Raw genomic sequence first — 21,816 nt, forward strand, 5'->3', positions numbered from 1 at the left:
TACCGGTTTTATAATGAGCAAATGATTTGCTATTTAGTGCGCTTTTAGCATTATGAATTAAATGTTTAAGACTCAATTGATTTAGTATTATGTAATTTATTGACGTAAACGTAACGGAATAATGTTATGCATTTTATAAAAAAAAAGTCGAGTTATATTGGTTAAGTTGACAAGTATTATTATTAATTATGTCTCAATCGAAAGAATTATTTTCTTATAATACTCTTGTTCATGCAGTTGCTGGAGGGCTGGTGAGTTATAGTTTATTATATTTTTATAATGACTATTTATTGTTTATAATAGATTTGTAAAATAGCAGAAACTGAAAAGAAATGTTTTTGAAGAATTTCAAAATTAGCAGAAAGATCTTTTTTTCAAAATTAACTGTTAATGAGTTGTCTTTTCTTAAATATTTGAAAGAAAATTTCAGTGTATCTTTTATAGATATCTTTCATTGTATTTTATTGGGCTCATAAGTCTAATTCAAATTCATTGAACAAAGGTAAATGTAGAAAATTTTTTTTAAAGATTATTATACCTGAAATTGTTGATTAATATTTCCCCTGCTAATAAGAAACTATACATTTTTTCATAAAAGGAAGAGGTACATTACTGTACACCATGATATGATTTCTTACTGTACATCATGATATCTATCATAAAGACTTGAGGTACCTGTCAGAATTATGTTCTTGGAGAGATATGATATTCAGTGTACAGCCATACCCTGTATTCAACATAGTGATTGTTACTTATAGGACTAGCTCTCATCTTCCATTTGGTTATGCTTATCTCAATGAGGAAGGGATTAGGAAATCACTTTACTCTTCACTTTTCACCTAATAAGCTTGTTAGGAGGTGCTTCTTATTATTGAAAATATGGCTACATCATTTTTGTGAATACTTAATTCAAGTCTTATGAAAAATTTTTTATGTAAAAAATAATTACTGTATTTCTTAAAAATATTTATTTAACTGAAATATTTAATGTAAATTAAAACAATGTAATAGATGTATCTCAATTGAATTATATGACTTGGAAATTTTCATAAAAAAAAGCATGTGCATTGTTTTGTGTAATTTACAAGGTTATTCAATGGGAAAAATACTATGTAAATATTAATATGTAAAACAATACACCTGGGCCTTGTGTGCCCAGATAAGGTATATATTTATTTAATTTATTTGTGTTGTAGAATAGTAAATATAAGAATTAAAAACACTACAAATACTATAATGGCAAGCTTTATATAAAAATTACCAATTTATGTTAGTAAACTTTTCAAATTCATTGATTGGTAAATTATAAATATATGGAATGAGTAGACTGAAATTAAATCTACATTTACACATTGTAAATAATTGGTTCAGATCGATTGATAAATGTATGTTTAAACATGAAAACAACAATGAAAGGTTTTTTAGGATAAAATTAGTATAGACCCATTTTAAAAGTGATCATTAAAATAAAAATGAAGAAGCTAATTAAATAATTTGAAGTATATGTTAACAAATTTTTTTTACATTTAGTAATAAGTGTTATACATAAAATGAAAATTTACCAATGAGTATGCATTTATCAGTTATGACTGAAATTTTCTCAGCATTTTGAGAAAAATGTATTATATGATGTAGATGTAACTGCTACAAATGTTATATTCAGAAGCATGTCTCCTCTTATGGATGAGATATGTAATCGAGGTTAAATATTTAACTGTAACATAAAAATGAATTTTTTTATCTTTAAACATGTTATACATTAATATATATAAGGGTGTCCTGGGAAATGTTGGCTAAATTTAAGGGACTGATTCAGGACATTAGCATAAACAAAGTAAGTTCATGTGGACAAATGCCCTGTCTTGTTTCATTTTCCCTCTGTCTGCCATTTTGGGTTTCTTTTAATGAAACTTTGTGCCTTAGGCCGATTGAAATATTTGAATTAAATCTGGTGTACATGAGTAACTGTTGTCGTCTTCAAAATAAATGTTTGAAAATTTTATGTATACAAATTTCAAAATCACAGGGATTATTTTTTAATTATTAATAGCCCTGCAGATATTAATTTTATCAAATTATGTTTCATTAGATGGAATATTAAGACTTTTATTGTGAAAAAAGTGACCTGATTGTTGAAATTGTCGATTTCAAAAATAATGCAGTCTGTCAATTTTCTACCTGTTTTCAGTTCCTTCACTAACTGGATGAGAAATAATTTTTATTAATAATTTAAAAAGTTTAAATGCATCGCTCAAAATAAATGCACACTTTACATAATTTGATACATAAAGTATATACATTTACACTCTACAATGAAACAGAATTAGGCAATGAATTAGAAAAAATCAAATGTATAGCAAACCAATGATGTTTTTGTAGAGATTATTAATAATACTACATTAAAAAGGAATAAATACATTTGGAAAATCAATAAGCAAAATCGAGGAGATATGTTATTCAAACTATATTAATAAGAATAAATATAAAATAGTTAATGTTTAAAATACTGAAAATTATACTGTAACCTTTGGAGCAATAAATAATTTAACAAATATATTTAGGTCACAATAAATTTATGCATCTGAAGATAAATTTAACAATAGTGCAGTAGTGACATTTATAGTATCGATTATAAACTAATATATTCAAAACTAATAAAGAAACTTTAAACATATGTCTTGTGAATATTTAAGATTCAAAAGTGAAAACATTTTTTAAATGTTGCTGATCATATTATGCATGGATATCAATAAAAAATATAAAGAATAAATTAATAATGTCTTTAACCAAAAAAGTAATAATATTAAGTTTGATTTAAAAGAAAAAATTATACTTACAAATATAAAGAAAAACTCCTCTATCCAATCCTACATCCTCAATGAAAACTATATCTAGTAGTAGATAATTGTTTTTTGCTTTAGACTATTTGACCCAATCTTTCTTATTGTTGTGGTGAATATAAAGTGTCTGAGATAAAAGTGGCAAAATTCAAACAGAATGAGGGTACCTGCTTATCGAACTAAATATCACTTGTATTTTAGTCGGATTTTTATGTTCAATATTTTAATCAGCAGTATATTCAGCTTAATGAAGAAAGTAACTGGAAACTTCTTCACTCCTCACTTTTCCTTGTAAACATGTGCTTGTTATTCTTTGTGATGGTTAGGCCATATTTAAGATAAAATATTACAACAGGTTGTCTACCCGGTGTAGAACCTACTTCAAAGTCGAGAGTTCTAAGATTCAAATCTTAGTAAAGCCAGTTGCTTTTATATGGATTTGAATACTAGATCGTGGATACCAGTATTCTTTGGCCGGGTTTCAATTATCCACACATCTCAGAAATGATCGACCTGAGACAGACAAGACTATACTTCATTCACATTCATACACATATCATCCTCATTCATCCGCTGAAATAATACCTTACAGAGGCTAAACAGTAAAAGGTTGTCAGCAACCTTTACGTTTATTGGACTTAAGTACATACATGACAAGTAGAAGCTTATCAAGACTATTTATTTTAATAGATAATTTCTAAAGTATATAATCTATTAATATTTTGACATTATATTATCATGCCTCCTCTCATGAATCATGAGACCTTGCCGTTGGTGAGGGGGCTTGAGTGCTCAGGGATACAGAGTAGCTGGAAAGGTGCAACCATATCGGAGAGGTATCTGTTGAGAGCCAGACTAAGGAATGATTCCTGAAAGAGGGCAGCAGCTCTTTCAGTAGTTGTTAGGGGCGTGAGTCACAATGACTTAAACGGCCATATCAACATCACTCAGTCCTCTGAGTACTGCGCAGCTGAAAGCAATGGAAAACTACAGCTGTTTTTTTTTTCCAAGAAAATGTGGCTCTGCATTTTCACATATACAATAATGGAGGCGCCTTCCTTGGTAAAATATTCCGGAGGTAAAATAGTCCCCTGTTCGGATCTCCGGGTGGGGACTACTAAGGAAGGGGTCACCAGAAAACTAAAAAATAACATACTACGAGTCGGAGCGTGGAATGTTAGAAGCTTAAATAAGGTTGGTAGGCTAGAAAATTTAAAAAGGGAAATGGATAGGGTGAATGTGGATATAGTAGGAATTAGTGAGGTTCGGTGGGAAGAGGAAGGCGACTTTTGGTCAGGTGACTTTAGAGTAATTAATTCAGCGTCAAATAATGGGCAGGCAGGAGTAGGTTTCGTGATGAACAAGAAGATAGGGAGGAGAGTGGAGTATTTCAAGACGCATAGCGATAGAATCATTGTAATAAGGATAAAATCAAAACCTAAACCAACAACGATTGTTAATGTCTATATGCCTACAAGCGCCCATGATGATGATGAGGTAGAGTGTGCATACGAAGAGATTGATGAAGCAATTAAACACGTAAAAGGAGATGAAAATTTAATAATAGTTGGAGATTGGAATGCAAGCATTGGAAAAGGCAAGGAAGGAAATATAGTGGGTGAATACGGGCTGGGAAAAAGGAATGAAAGAGGGGACCGACTTATAGAGTTTTGCACGAAGTATAATTTAGTAATTGCCAACACCCAATTTAAAAATCATAATAGAAGAATATACACCTGGAAAAAGCCAGGCAATACTGCAAGGTATCAGATAGATTATATCATGGTTAAGCAAAGATTTAGAAATCAACTCGTTGACTGCAAAACTTACCCTGGAGCAGACATTGATAGCGACCATAATTTGGTGATAATGAAATGTAGATTGGGGTTTAAAAACCTGAAGAAAAGGTGTCAGATGAATCGGTGGAATTTAGAGAAGCTTGAGGAGGAGGAGGTGGAGGTAAAGAAGATTTTTGAGGAGGTCATCGCAAGAGGTCTGAGAAAAAAAGATAAGGTAGAAAATGTAGAAGAAGAATGGAAATGGAAAATGTAGAATGGGAAGAATGTTAAAAAGGAAATTCTTAAATCAGCAGAAGCAAACTTAGGCGGAATAAAGAGAACTGGTAGAAAACCTTGGGTTTCAGACGATATATTGCAGCTGATGGATGAACGTAGAAAATATAAGAATGATAGTGATGAAGAAAGTATAAGGAACTATCGGCAATTAAGAAATGCTATAAACAGGAAGTGCAAACTGGCGAAAGAAGAGTGGATTAAAGAAAAGTGTTCAGAAGTGGAAAGAGAAATGAACATTGGTAAAATAGACGGAGCATACAGGAAAGTTAAGGAAAATTTTGGGGTACATAAATTAAAATCTAATAATGTGTTAAACAAAGATGGTACACCAATATATAATACGAAAGGTAAAGTCGATAGATGGGTGGAATATATTGAAGAGTTATATGGAGGAAATGAATTAGAAAATGGTGTTATAGAGGAAGAAGAGGAAGTTGAGGAGGATGAAATGGGAGAAACAATACTGAGATCTGAATTTAAGAGAGCATTAAAAGATTTAAATGGCAGAAAGGCTCCTGGAATAGACGGAATACCAGTAGAATTACTGCGCAGTGCAGGAGAGGAAGCGATTGATAGATTATACAAACTGGTGTGTAATATTTATGAAAAAGGGGAATTTCTGTTAGACTTCAAAAAAAGCATTATAGTCATGATACCAAAGAAAGCAGGGGCAGATAAATGTGAAGAATAAAGAACAATTAGTTTAACTAGTCATGCATCAAAAATCTTAACTAGAATTCTATACAGAAGAATTGAGAGGAGAGTGGAGGAAGTGTTAGGAGAAGACCAATTTGGTTTCAGGAAAAGTATAGGGACAAGGGAAGCAATTTTAGGCCTCAGATTAATAGTAGAAGGAAGATTAAAGAAAAACAAACCAACATACTTGGCGTTTATAGACCTAGAAAAGGCATTCGATAACGTAGACTGGAATAAAATGTTCAGCATTTTAAAAAAATTAGGGTTCAAATACAGAGATAGAAGAACAATTGCTAACATGTACAGGAACCAAACAGCAACAGTAACAATTGAAGAACATAAGAAAGAAGCCGTAATAAGAAAGGGAGTCCGACAAGGGTGTTCCCTGTCTCCGTTACTTTTTAATCTTTACATGGATCTAGCAGTTAATGATGTTAAAGAACAATTTAGATTCGGAGTAACAGTACAAGGTGAAAAGATAAAGATGCTACGATTTGCTGATGATATAGTAATTCTAGCCGAGAGTAAAAAGGATTTAGAAGAAACAATGAACGGCATAGATGAAGTCCTACACAAGAACTATCGCATGAAAATAAACAAGAACAAAACAAAAGTAATGAAATGTAGTAGAAATAACAAAGATGGAACATTGAATGTGAAAATAGGAGGAGAAAAGATTATGGAGGTAGAGGAATTTTGTTATTTGGGAAGTAGAATTACTAAAGATGGACGAAGCAGGAACGATATAAAATGCCGAATAGCACAAGCTAAACGAGCCTTTAGTAAGAAATATAATTTGTTTACATCAAAAATTAATTTAAATGTCAGGAAAAGATTTTTGAAAGTGTATGTTTGGAATGTCGCTTTATATGGAAGTGAAACTTGGATGATCGGAGTATCTGAGAAGAAAAGATTAGAAGCTTTTGAAATGTGGTGCTATAGGTGAATGTTAAAAATTAGATGGGTGGATAAAATGACAAATGAAGAGGTATTGCGGCAAATAGATGAAGAAAGAAGCATTTGTAAAAATATAGTTAAAAGAAGAGACAGACTTATAGGCCACATACTAAGGCATCCTGGAATAGTAGCTTTAATATTGGAAGGACAGGTAGAAGGGAAAATTTGTGTAGGCAGGCCACGTTTGGAATATGTAAAACAAATTTTTAGGGATGTAGGATGTAGAAGGTATACTGAAATGAAACGACTAGCACTAGATAGGGAATCTTGGAGAGCTGCATCAAACCAGTCAAATGACTGAAGACAAAAAAAAAAATATTATCATGCTGGCTGCAGTTTATTTTAATACATGTAATTTTTGTATGTCACAAGTGGCCAATGTCAGCATATGCATTTACAATGGTACGTCACAGGACATCAGTATCTTATTAGCTTTAGTCTCTCTAATGTTATCTATCAGCCATTAATAGAAACTATTTGTATTACTTAGAAGTGTTATGAGCTGTACAACTGTCTATCTTGTTTAGGCTCCAACCTTACTGACCCTAGTCCTACATCTGGTAATGTGCCAAATAGACAATATATTTTACCATGTTTAACAAACTACGTAGGATCTGTACCACACTGAAGGGAAATCGAAGAGAGGAAAGCACTCTTCACAGTACCACGACTGACATGTTATTAATTAGAACTGGACGATATGTTTGACTTTGCAAAATCAATAATGTTATATTTTTTAAATAAAATTATTACATATGTACTCTATTAACATATGTATGTATGTATGTATGATGGTCTTATTAACTCTTAATTAAGTAGATTTTTAAATAATGTTATTTTAAATACAGTTAGTTCCTATCTTTTATTGATGATAATAATAACATATTGTGACTATACTTCCATCTTGGGAGAGTTGATTTGAATGTTTTCACAATAATTCACAGATATTACTATCAGTTATTTTAATATAAAACATTGTTTCAGTACGGTAAACTGCTTACTATCATTTTACATATCAGGAGGTCTGGCTTTATTATAACTTGGCATCAGAATAGCTTTGTTGTTCAGCCAATGATTTGAAAATAGTCTTTGGGCTGGTCCATAGACAAAGCTGCCTCCAACTAACCGCAGATTCAATAGGCTTTTAGTTAAAAACCATAGAATATTCTTTTAAAATAGGAAATAAGTATAGCAGGATAGAGTGGATAATGAGAAAGATGACAGTCTTTCTGTAGTTGGATCATAAAACTTTACTTACAAGCCTTAGATAGGTTATCCTTTCAGATAAAGGATCCTGTCCTCCACTCTGGAGGACAAGGAAATCAAATTTGAAGTGGGAGTTCAGCACATTACAGATCTTGCATTGACCATTTAAAATATATGCTGCAACAAATAACTTAACTTCAGATATTGAAGATTTATCTGAGAATAGACTTAACCTTCACTAAAAAGAACCCTCACCTCCCTCCAGAACTGTGTGGTATGTTGAAACAGCTGAGAACAATTTATTATTCACCAAATTTCTGTTGGAGGTTACTATTAACTACTTGTACAAATTGTTTTGTTCTTATTGTTTTCTGATAACGGCATGTTGCCTATCTTTCGTTTTGGTGTAATGTTGTATTAGAGGAAATGAAAAAGAATCAAAAGTACCATTTTTAAAAGCATGCCACATACCTGTTATGATATTTTAACATTAAGTAGCTTTTTGATGTGTTACTTTATTTTGACCAGTGAATCAAAATGAAAGTATTACTTAATGAATAGTGATTTTTTATTTTTTTTATTTCAGGGCAGTGTTGTTGGAATGGCAACATTTTTCCCATTGGATACTGTAAGGTCACGGTTACAATGTAAGTTTATTGTTTGTTTTTTTAGGAAGTATTATTATTTGTGTATTAAATGGAAGTTTAAATTACTTTTTACTACATTTAATACCAATATTATGATAGTATATTTTGTAATGAAGTACGACATATATTTATTAATTAGCCGGTCAAGGCTTGCTTCACTAACCCTTCTCATTTAACCAGGAAGAGGGTTATGCCTCCTGGACTCTCCAGTGTTCATTAAACACATGCTTGTGAGAATAATAGTGATAAATAAAAATTAAAGCCTGTCCAATTTATAAAAACCATCAGCGTGTTGCAATTGTTTTAGAGCAACAGTTTGTTCAGTACAGGACTTGAAAGTTTGAGTGCTGCTGGATAATGCAGGTTTCAAAATAGTTGGCATCCATCCTAAAAGTAGTAGTTATAGCTAGTTACCCATCTTTTGTATGGGTAAAAATATATTTCGCTTGGTTCTTAGCATTACCAACAAACACCACCAGATAACCGTACTTTGTTTCTCATTTTTTTGAAATATCTTTTTATTTTACATTTCTTAGTCAAGTAACCAGAGGCAGGTGCAGCCTATTGCATCTTACATATAGTAACTGTGGTAGTGGCTTCTTCAGTTGTACATTTCCACTGTACACCATCGCATCCCTTAATAGATCAAAATTGAAAAAAAGAAAATGGTTTGTAGAACCATTTTATCTGAAGAGTATTTGTAAGCTCAATTTGAGGGAATATCTTGTTTAGAATAGTCGGAAATTTGCAATCATTGTTAAAAATATTTTTATCGTTCATCAAAGTGATACTGAATCAAGTTTTGTATGACTGAAGTATTTTTCCTGATAGAAATAAAAAAATAATAAAAATATTAATATTAATATTTCTTGAAAAAACTTTTTATTTGCAAAATAAATGTTATTTTTAACTGCTTTCTTAGCTAATTAGATGGTTATTCTGCAATTGAATTTTGAATTTTGGAATATAATATTTTTTGTATCTTTTGCATCAGGATTTTGTAATCTTTAAAATTTTTCCTTGAATAAGAAAGATTTACTTTAATTTTATATTTTATTGCTGAGCAATTATTCAAATTTTTAAGGTCATTTTAAAATTAAATTTTTTTTTATATCTACTGTTACTAAAATAGTTGGTCGAACTCTTAAGTGGATGGTAGTTAATGTTTTAATAGCTGTAAACAGCTGATATAGTTCTATCTGCCCAGTTGATGTTACATCTCGATTCCCCCCCCCCCTCAACGAGGGAAGAAAATCCCGCCTTGTAGCGTGTCAGGTCGCTACACCACCATCGCCGTTCCTAGCCAGTAGTGGCTTTAACGGAGGACATCTTCTCGTCCTCAAACTGATCACATTCCACAGCGTTCAGTTCAGGGCACGTTGAGATGCCACCGATGCAGATGCCCCGACGGACATCTATATCGGTAAGTTCACCCCGATAGTAGATTTTGGGTTTTACGCCTTTCGAAGAAGACAACTGACACCTAAAGCTACCATGTCACTCTCAGGAACTAAGCTAGAAACCTAACCGCGGAAGATCGAAGACCCCGCGCCTAGTTCTAACAATTTAAGAGCCAATTTCGTGAATGTCTCAAATTCTAGGCAATATAACAACAAATTCCCCATTAAAGTGTTGAACGCAACGAAATTTAGACCTATTTCCCTTAATGAACCCAGCTACATTATAACTCATACATGAGTGCAAAATTACGGACTCCGGTCTGGTCTACCGTGGAGAGGAGATTGAACGCCTACTCCCACTCAGCTCCATCGCGAAGTCCCACGTGACATTCACCTTCTTCCATTAACCGCCGTCGAAACGCCGCTGCACGCCACCTACGCGGTATGCAGCCACGTCCCACCGACAGCGTCGTATGCTCATAAAACTGCCACCGTCGAAGCGCGACCACACCCCCCGGGACAAGGAATTCCATGCCCGTTGGCAGCGGCCGCAACTCCGCCGATGGCTTAACAAATCAATTTGACACCTCTTAAAACTTAACAGTGGCTTGATGCCGAAGCGCCTACCTTCGGTCAATCAAACTGCCCAGGCGGACCCTAGCCACCCGGGTTCCTACTCTACTAAATCCGTTCGGCCGCCCTGCCCTGGGGGAGGAATTTTAGGAAGCCAGCCACAATCGTCCACTCACTGCAAGTTCTCCAGTTGACTCACAGATCCAAAATGTAGTTTACTCTCTCAAGTTCCCTACCAACTCTGGTACGCTTAGCTTCGTACCGTGGACAGATTTATAGGACATGGTCCACTGTGTCATCGACCCTACAATCCGGACACAAGCTGGAATCAACCAACCTAAACCTCGCTAAACTGTCCCTAAAGACACCATGTCCTGACAGAAATTGAGTAGTATACCGACTGGGGGAAACCCAGCTAATAGCACGCAATTCCCTAACATTTGGAAAGATACCATGCGTATATCGACCAGTAGAAGATTCAGCCCACCTAGCTTGCCAATAGTCAAAACCTTGGTCTTCAATTTCCCGCATACGGCCGGATGTAAGAAGGGGCCTTCCTTCTTAGAGATGTACCGCTGGCTACGCTCTGTAGCCAAAATATCCACTGGCTTCATGCCAACGATCACAGTAACTGCATCTTACGAAACAGTCCTGTAATCGCTGACAACAGCTAACAACAGAACATGCTGAGCTCATAACAGAATGTCCCTTTAACTCTGCAGTTGATGTTACAGTTGCATCCTCAGTTCTAAATCAACTGTTCATAGAGCCGACTTCAGCAAGGATCTGGCATTTTCCACTATCTTTCAACTAGTCATTAAAATATGTAGGTTTTAATAAAACAAATTAATGGACCTAGATGTTGATATTATTGAAAAATTTCAGTATTTAATTGTAAAAATTATACATTGAACATAAGACCAGTTGGTGACAGTATAGTAAAGATTCTCGTAATTCCAATATGCAGAATTTTTCGCAGTTAGTGGAGAACGTTTACTTATTAAAAAAAGTTTGCCTAGCACCTTCTTTTCTGAATATTGCTAATATTTTGATTATAATGATCCAAATATTAGCATAATGTTTATGATTTGAAAGGTTATTGGACATCATAAGAAAACATTGATGACATGGTTAATATTCAGAAACAAGGCTTCCAGGAATTTTGATTAATGAGAAGTGTTAGACTAAGTATTGAATCCAGTTTAAACTTTAAAGAAGTGCTAGAGGAAATTGTTTGAAATATTTTTGTTTTAATACTTTCAGAATAGATTCTTTTTTTATATAACTTACATGCTCATTCTTTTTGTGCACATTCCTTTTGTATTCCAGCGACTTTTATGATTTATTAGTCATAATTGAAAAAAAAGATTATTCATTATGTTTTGTTACAGTGGAAGAAAAAAGAGAATCCAAAAGCACTCCAGCTGTAATCTCAGAACTTATCAAAGAAGAAGGCTTGTGAGTGTTACTTTTAAAACAATAAATAAACCTACCACAACTGAGAATTTAACATTAATGTTGATACTGCTATTAATAGTGATATGTTTAACTAATAATGTTTCATAAAACTAATTTTTTAAAGATCGAAAATGTAATTTATTAAAAAATTCCATATTTTAATTCATTAATTTTTTTTTCTAACAGAAGGACTTGCTTTATAATACATGTAATTGCACTTCCAGAAGTACAGAATCATATTATTCTTAAAAATTGTTTTGTTTAAAAATCATTATTTCGCATTTCATCAGACTAAACAATACATTTTTTTCGATCTGAAATGTGTATTAGCAGTTGATATGAACATATTGAGAACTTGTGCATTTTTCTTGAACATTTTAAAATGCTAGGCACGTTTGGTACTTTAATTTTTGGTAGGTTTTATAACTTTGTGAAACATGTTTATCTGTCATTTTTGTAAGTTTATTACTAAAACATCCTTTCTAAAACTGTTTTATTTATTCTCATGAAGTAAAATTGGATTGTAGTTTTCATATAAGCACAACTTGTTAAATTAATTTAAAAAAAATAACTCAACAAGATGGCAAGTATTGCAAGTTTTTTAAAATCATCTTTATGTCAGTTGAGTCGTTCAAACGTGATATCTCAATAAAAAAAAAAGATTAGCCCTTTTATAAAAATTCATGTGATATCAGTTTGCCAGTTAGCTATGTAGAATTATAACAGAATTTACATATTGTAAAGAATAAAATATATTCTTGAGACATCAATTTCCTAAAGACATAATCTCAAGACATAAAATTCATAAAAACAAGTAGAAAATAAACCAAGACATGGAAGTGCAAATTAATTCTTTTGTTTTTTTATCTAGTTCCTTTAAGTGGTTCCTGAAGTTTCTGTGCTTTAATTGGAAATATTTGATTTTTGTAATAATGTAGGATATCAAACAAAAATCAAAACCTTTCACAATCTGCTGTTCATGGTTAACATACCAATTCATAGTACAGTTATCCAGAAAGTAAAAACCGTTTGTGTATTGCATGCATGCATCTTCACTCCCAACAGATCAAGGCCAGCTGGTCTCAGTGTTGTTTTGCTATGCTGTACAAACTTTTGTAGTTGTACTGTGATGTGGAGTGATTTTGTAAGAATTTTTAATGAATAAAAAATTGGAAATTCCGCCGACTGTGAGGTATGATCATACAGTTTTTTGAATGCGCATGATGTTTGTCCTGAGGAAATTCATCGTCAAATTATTTCTGCATATGGTGACAGTGTAATGAATAATGGAAATGATGTCATTTATATATGGCAGGGAGAATATCTGTCCATGACAAGCATCACTCAGGACACCCCACTCTCATTAATGAGTAACTAAAAGAGCAGATTGACAAACATGTTAGAGAGAACTAGCGTTTCACATTAGATGAACTTTGTGATAAATTTCTTGTATGTTCACGGGGTCTCTGTTATGAACAGAGGGGGTGGTGTGATGAACGGTAACCCACAAGGTGGGTGTCTTCTCTTCTCTGTTATGTGAAAATGACAATGATGTCAAGACTGCTTTTTGTGACTGGCTTAATGGATTGGCAGCAGACTTCTTTGACAGTAGCATACAAAAACTACAGCCATGATCTGACAAATGTTTTAACTTAGGAGATGATTATGCGAAAAAATAGCTTAAAAGATGTAGATTATGATATCTCTAAATTACATCATACAAGTTAGAATAAATATAATAAATTTATTATAAAGCAAAAACAGTTTTTACTTTCTAGATATGATCCTCATGTAATATGTACGATTTAATTAAAATACATCTAATAAAAACATGATGTTTATAAGTCGTGAAATTGTACAATATAGTAATTGTTTGAGATACAGAAAATTTAATTGTACATATATACCCAAAAACTTGTTTCACCTTTAATAATGGAACAATGAGCTTTTGTACTAAACCTTTGCACATTAAAGCAAACGAAATCAAGGTCATGATAAAACAATGTTTAGTTTCTTCCTCTTCAGAAGCAAGCAGAATTGGATATTAACTGACACAGTAACTAAATGAAGCTGTAGTACTTTGTTTCCAGTATTATTCAATCACCTCCACATTGACTCTGCTAACAGACCAATGATTGGACGCAGAAGATGTGGTGCAATTCTGCACAAACGGGGAAAAGTCCCCTTCTCGTGATGGGTAAATCAAAGATCTTTTTAATAATACTGTGCTACAAAGATATGATTTAATTATTAAATATAATGTTAATTAGTAATACAATATTGTTTTGTTTTTATCTGTGTACAGTTTTACTCTGTACCGAGGAATTGTTCCTGTGCTAGAAAGCCTTTTGGTGTCAAATTTTGTATATTTTTATACATTCCATGGTTTAAAGAGACTGAGAAGTAAAGAATCAAGAACAGCTAGTAGAGATCTTTTACTGGCTTCATTAGCAGGTAATTCAATATTTTGTATTTTATTATGTAGATACGTATTAAGTATGATGATTATATTAGTTCCATGATTTTTTTTTATCTGCGTGAAGTGTTTTTAAAGTCTCTTTATTTACTCATCACTCAATGAACTATTCTTTTTACATTATTTTTTTTCTTTTTTGTTGCATTTCTTCAGTCATTGAATCTATCCATTTACCCTCAGTAAGGGTTACATTATGTTACTCAGTAAGAGTTACATTCTCTTCAGTACGGCCTGAGTATTCTATTTTGACTAACTCGTTTCATTATATATGATGTGGTATCAAAAGTTCTGAGATAACTTTGTTTAAGGAAAAGTACTTTATTTACCTAACTTTGAATATTATCTCCTTTAAAGTAGTCATCCTGCACAATAATGCACTCCCAGCATTTCAGCAACTTCTGGAATGTGGCCTTGAAGTCATCTTTTGTAAGTAAGTCAAGAACAATTTGTGAATTGCACTGGATATTGGCACCGTTGCTAAAATGATGACCTTTCACTAGCATCTTCACCTTTGGGAAAAGTGAGAAGTTCATGGGAGCTACATCTGGTGAGTAAGGCAGGTCTAGAAGCGTTAATGTGTTGTTATTTGCAAGAAAATTACAAACAAGGTGACAGGATGCACTGTTGTCATGGAGAATCCAGTTCTTTGTGCTGTAGATTTAGTCACTTTCATTGAATGTTCTTTCTCAAATATCAACAATGTTCACCAACGTTTTCAGCAATGTTGTTGATTGTCTTTGTGCAGGTCACTGAATTTTTTCCACATTTTCAGGAATGATGCTAGTGGATCAGTTGTCTTTCAGGGACGTTCTTCCATTATTCAAGCGTGCATGCTAATCAAAACATTGTGTGTGAGACCCATTGCCTTATCGCCATAAGCTTACAGAAGCAAACTGAATTACTGTAGCTGATTTCCCTAGCTTAAAGCAAAGTTTCACGTAGGCTCTTTGTTCCAAATTCTTATCCGTGGCATAATTGCAGACTACCAAATGACTTAAACATAAAACACCTATTTAACAATTCCCAATGTAAATACTACATTGGCATTTGGCACAGTGCATTATAAACTTCAGAAGTTAGACTTTAGTACACTGCACTGTAAAGTTCAGAGGTTAGGCTTGCGCTTACATAACCTGTGCTGTCAGCTGTTGGCATGCTATAGAACTAGTCTAAGAACGTCTTGATACACCTCATATCTTGTTTTACCCAATGATGCATTTAAAAACTTCATATACATCACTTTATTTTGGTTTTACTTTACAGTTTTAAAAGTGATGAATGAAAAAGATAAGAATGTAAAAGATAAACTGATGAATGTAAAAGATAAGAACAACTTCAATGAAAAGATTGCTTCAATAGCCTCCCTCCATACAGTGGGCATCCATCTTGTCTAAATTTCACATGACGTGTTAGGAATTCAGTCCTGTCCTTTGCATAATGATAAAAAATAACAGCTCCTATTTTTTTTTTGTTCTATCATAAAGCCAGCATCAACCATTTCATGGATAATGGTACAAGAAATAAATGAACACTTTTTTAATAATGTCATCAGTGATGTCACATCGATCCTGTTCACTGAATTCTTCAACATGATGCAACAGATCATACTTAATGATAGGCAGGTGGCGAGTTCATTCATTATGGATATTCTCTGTCTGCATTAAAATTTTACACTGTACTGTACTGATTGTTCATCCATCACATCTCCATAATCTTCTTTGATTTGATGGTAAACATAGTATATTTCGTGGATTAAAAAATCAAATCACCGATCTCGCTATACATATGGCGGCATTTTCAGTTTTATTGATTATAAATACATATGGATACATTACAAGTGATAAAAAGGACAATGAGAACTCTCTCACAGACTAAGTAGATGCATGATTATAATCAGCTGAGTAGGAATAAGGTAAGGATGTGCAAACAGGTATTACTTTCCATATGACCTTTGAACAATGGTTTTTCTCATTTCAATTTGTAGTCTTGAATTCTCAAAAATATGATTATAATTGAATTTCTTGTCCTTTGTTATACAAATTAGTCTGTATTTTGCAACTTGATTCAGTTATGCAATAATTTAAATAAACTGAATACCTGAGCTAGGTTGTTGAATGTAATCTTAAGACATCCTGGTATAATTTATTCTGTTTAAAGAAGTTAAAAACTAAGAAAAGGCAGAGATAAGGGTGCATGATGTAATAATAAGTATTCATATATTATGCAATCGGTACAGGACATAAAGAACTGTTAATGTGCATTAAACTACTCAAAAATTTATGACAAAAAAGAACATGTTTTAAAGATATTGTGACAAATAATTTTATTTACATTTTTTTTCTATTAAGCAGTGTGACAATATATTTTTGCAAGCTAATTACAGTATTTAAAACAGATATTTAAATTTATTTTTTAAGTATAGTGAAATATATACCAGTTATCCATTCTGTAATTCTGTTTAATCTGACATTGCATCATTTAATAACCTTTACTTTTTATTTTTAAAAGGTATGTTTTGTTACAATGAGCTCTCACGACAAAAACGCTTCTTTGTTTATTTGTGATGCTTTTAATTTGTTGATAAAGCAGAGAAGCTGACACCACTCATTATGTAGGCAGTAAATTGAAATTCAGATGAGAATAAGAATATACTGAAATAAAGTATGAAACAGAAAGTGGATGCTTCAAAACAAAAGTGTCTTTGCCTCTGCATTATTAATATCGGTTTTCAATAAAGATTTCTTGATATGGCATCAGTTAATAATAAATTATCAAAGGATGATATTCTGTTCCTAATGTACTGGCATTTCATTAGTGTGTAAACAATAGTAAATAAATCAAGAAAATGGTGCCATGTATTGAAATTTGATGAAAGTTTGGTACTTTTTAAAAATATTTAGTAGAATTGACCTTTTTTTTTTAACATTTCCGTTTTTATTATAATAAACTTTAATAAAATAAATTAATAAACTTAATTTTTTATGTGTATGTGAATGTAACACTCCTATTTTATATATATATATATATATATATATATATATATATATATATATATATAGGGGATATATATATATATATCCACCCTAACATTCTTTTTTTGCTAAATTCCTTTATTTACAGTCAGCTTCTATATTGAAGCTATAAGTAAGTCATATGACAGATTACTACTTTAAATAGGATCATCAAATAATAATCCTCACTGAGTACAAAAACAATTTATGTGAATAAATATAAGATAAATACTGTGCATAAACACTAGTCACTATGAAATAACATAATATTTGATAGTTTCCTTGAGCATAGTTAAATATCTTTACACCATTAATCAAGTTGGGTACATAAATAGAACAGAAGTAAATAAAATATTAACTTTAAATAGAACAGAAATAAATAAAACATTAACTTTAAGATCACCATAGATAAATAATAAATGTAAGTATTCATAAATCTGAATAACTGAAAATAAAACAAAAAATAATTATAAGAAGTGTTATCTCCAACAAACCGGATCATCATAACAATCCATCAACTTCATCAAGCCCATGGAGTCTTTTGAGCCTTCTATTGTCCTCAGTGTTGTCCAGTAAATTCAAAGCTAAATGATTAACATGCTTCTCCAACATGGACACATACCTCAAAACTAGGTGTTCAACTTTTTCCTGAAAGTATGGAATGCCTCTGTAATCATGGATCTCAGTATTCTTCGCGAACCATGGCATTTGGGTAATGTTCCATAGTGTTTTATTCTGAAACATTGAATGATCTCCACATTGCTGTTACTGGTTGTGCCCCAGAGTTCAATTCTCTAAGTCCATACCGCTGCAAGAAAGCTTTGTAAAACAGAATCATGTCTGATAAAGAAAGTTGAGATCCCTTATCCAATACATCTTTATAAACTTGATGTCAAGCTACTTCCTTTACTTGATCTCTTTCAAGTTAAACGGCAATCAAGGTAAATGCCCAGGTACCTTACCTTACTGGTATCAGGTATTCTGACACCATTTAAATGAACTTCAGACTTCAGAGCAATCTTTTTTCTCATTGTGAATGTTATGTGGCTGAAATTTGTTGGATTTATCTTTATCTCTATTTATACGTATCCAAATGCTGATGGATCTAGTGCAAATTGTAATTTCTCTGAGACTATATTAGGGCTATTGTCAACCGCCAAGATTGCCATGTCATCTGCGTATGATGCAAATGTAACATTGTCTGGATTAGGTAGATCAGCAGTTTAGACCAGGAATAAAACCGGTCCCAGAACTGAGATGAGGAACTCCTGATTTATTGTTGAAAAACATAGATATCTCTTGATTTTGGTTAAGTTGTGAAAAGCAATCATCTATTCATCATTAGCTACATAGGATTAAGTATAAGGTTGTGACAGGCATGATTTTAATTAAAAAAGAAGACCAGGCAACCAAACTTTATCAAATGATTGTTCTACATCCAAAAAGACTGCCGTCAAGTGATACCTTTTCTCATCTAGACACTTGACATTTATTTTAGATAAAATCAGTAGCAGGCTTATATACCTATATGAAGATACTTCCTATGAAGGTTTGCCATGTTTCAAAACATTGTTATCTGTGATATTTTCCATTCAGATAGGTAGTGAGTTTTCCTAAGGATGGGTTGACTGCATTGCAGTCAACCCATGGAGCCTTTTGTATGTTGTACTTGTGTATCTTCACCTTCAAGAAGGGCCTTTAAGAGAGATATAGAGGAATTGGACTAAGAAGTCGCTAATCTCCTACTTGGTACCTCCTTGCATCTCATGCAGCAGAACACCTTGCCTGAGTGCTTAGTGAACTTTTTGGCTGTTTTTATAGGCCTACCAATTAGCTGTTTTTAATGGTGGGAATGAGGTTGGTGTTCGCTTGAATTTTTTTGTAACATTTTAATTTTTCCCCTAACATTCTGACATACTCTTTTCTGTGCCTGTACACATTAATCCTTTTACTCATTTCATGAGTATTGTTTAGTACAGCAAAATGTTACCTCTTTGCAATTATTAACTTAATTCTATTTGAAGTTTTATATGTTTAAGATATTTAAGTTTTGCCTAATGCAAATTTTTTATAATTACTTTTAATTCTTGTTTTTTTCTTCAGGAGTAGTAAATGTTTTGACTACAACACCATTGTGGGTTGTTAATACACGACTAAAAATGGCTGGACTTAACAATAGTAATTTAAAATATAAAGGTTTAATAGGTGAGTATTATTTTAAACAGTATTTCTATGAAGAGCAGAAGTCTTTAAATTCTATAGCTTAAATATAAGTTGTGGCTGTAGTAATTTTTGGCTTCTTATCATTACAAATGAGAATATTCATAATATTTGTTAGTAATATAATTGTTTATTAAAACCAGAAGTAGGCTAATTATTATATTGTATAACTTAACTATAATTCCTCATAACATTAAACTGTTACTGGAAAATATATTTAATGTTACTTAGTAAAAGGATATTTTTTGATGATGTATTTGTTTTTTAGAGTAATTTCTTAATTATATAGTGGCTTGATGGATCTGTTTTGACTGACTGTCAGTTAAAACTGATTGGATCAGTTCATTTTAAAAAGAGCACATTGGGAGAAAAATTTCTGCTTGAAAATTTTACAATTATCTATAATTTTGTTCTTTTTGAGATTTATGTTTTTTCTCTGGTTTTCTACTTCCTTCTAGTTTAATGGGTTTATTAGAAAAAATGAATTTTAAATCAGGTTTCCCCAAATTATTTTAGAGATGCATATTTTAAACCACACAGCAACAGAATCATCCTGTCTTTTCCAAGCTTTTCCCCTACCCATCAATTTGTAAGTTAGAATGGAGCAAGCAAGCTGGAAGTAGATGCATTTAAGGAAGGAGGGAATATCAGTTAAGAGTGCTAAAAATAAAGTTGTTACCTATAATGGATTAAGAAAGTAATTATTTTTCACTTTTGCGAATAATTTTTTACTTTAAATTAACAAGAAAAAAGATAACAGTAAACTGAAACAAGTGGAAAAAGCAAACCACCATTTTTTAAATGCAGGGTCACAGTGATGACTGATCCCACAAGTATTTCACTAATCTGAAATACTTAGGGGAAATTCCTTTCTTTAATATTTAAGATTAAGGGGTAAGGTTTTAATGCCCTCATAGTAGTTATCAAAACCATAATTAAAAAAAAAAAAAAAAAACAGAGTCTGACTTGGAAGAATTCTCTTCCTTTCTTAGGATTTATGATTTCAAGCCTGAAGTAGTTTTATCACAAAAATTCAAGTCTGAAGTAGTTTTATCACAAAAATTTTGTTTCAGTCTTCTTTTCTAATCGATTCAGCAAACTTTGATATTTTTTTACTCCAATTAATGCCTGCTAAATCTGATTTTATTTTTAATAATTGCATTTATATGTATAGAAAATTGTTGTTGTAGATGGTTTAATAACAATAAGTGGAAAAGAAGGTATTGAAGCATTATGGAATGGTACTCTACCATCTTTATTGCTTGTCATTAATCCAGCTTTACAGATGTCAACATACGAAGCTATCAAAAGACGTTTAGAGGGTAAAATTCAATTATCTGCCTACCATTATTTTATTATAGGGGCTATATCTAAAGCTGTTGCTACAATGCTGACATATCCTCTTCAGCTAGTTCAAACTAAACTGAGGGTAAGTTATCATGAATTTTGTATACATATTTTCATTAGTGTACACTGCTAAAGCTATCTATTATATGTTTGAACTATTTGAACTATTATATGTTGCTAAAACAAAATCATATAATAAAACAACTTAAACATCTACAAAAAAAAGCATGATTGAGAAATAATTTTTAATTTTATAGGAATCCACACTTTTCTTTTTCAGTTTTATTACATTTTTAAAAAAATAATCTTTAAGCAAAAACGCTTTTTATGTACCAAATATAAAAGGCACCAAATGCAGTGAGTATGGAGGGTGTGGAATAGGTTCAGATTTTTATTTCACAATTTCCTCAGTGGTCACACAAAATGTGTGTGGCTGAGCATTATCATGTTGTGGAATTATAGGTGCCAAGGATTGTTGAACACACACACCCACACAAACACATGCACATCTCCTAAGATGTTTTAAAGCACCAAAATTGATGCTTCTCAGTCACAGGAACTGGTCAAACACTGCGAAGTCCATCCTCAGTATTCGCTTTGTCAACTTCTGATGCCCAGAATTTTATTGCTCACCTAATTACAGCACGTCAATATTTTCATCACCACAGACGATGATGAATGTCACTAGTATTCACTTTCCCTGGTTAAAAATTCAATCATTGCACATTGTTTTTGATGCCTTGATGTAGCAGGTGTACTAAATTACATGACAATGGTGACTGATAAAAAATGAGAGGACATTGTCAACAAGTTTTGTAATGTTAGTAGCAGGGTGAATGAAATTACAAGATGGCAGCAGATGTTACTTCGGGTGACATTTTGTTCCACTGTTCATTAAATTACATTTCAG

At 32.2% G+C, this 21,816-nt stretch overlaps 1 protein-coding gene across 1 annotated transcript in view; it reads left to right on the forward strand.

The window, feature by feature from the left end:
* PMP34 (Peroxisomal Membrane Protein 34) overlaps positions 1-21,816 on the forward strand; it is a 31,071-nt gene continuing 9,255 nt past the window's right edge. The window contains exons 1-6 of the mRNA XM_075368773.1: positions 1-251; positions 8,361-8,421; positions 11,786-11,852; positions 14,158-14,306; positions 19,443-19,544; positions 20,750-20,988. Of these exons, the coding sequence (XP_075224888.1) occupies positions 189-251; positions 8,361-8,421; positions 11,786-11,852; positions 14,158-14,306; positions 19,443-19,544; positions 20,750-20,988 (681 nt within the window). The 5' untranslated portion in view covers positions 1-188. The remainder of the gene's footprint in view (positions 252-8,360; positions 8,422-11,785; positions 11,853-14,157; positions 14,307-19,442; positions 19,545-20,749; positions 20,989-21,816) is intronic.

The sequence above is a fragment of the Lycorma delicatula genome, chromosome 6, assembly GCF_047948215.1.
Source record: "Lycorma delicatula isolate Av1 chromosome 6, ASM4794821v1, whole genome shotgun sequence".
NCBI classification, from domain to species: Eukaryota; Metazoa; Arthropoda; class Insecta; order Hemiptera; family Fulgoridae; genus Lycorma; species Lycorma delicatula.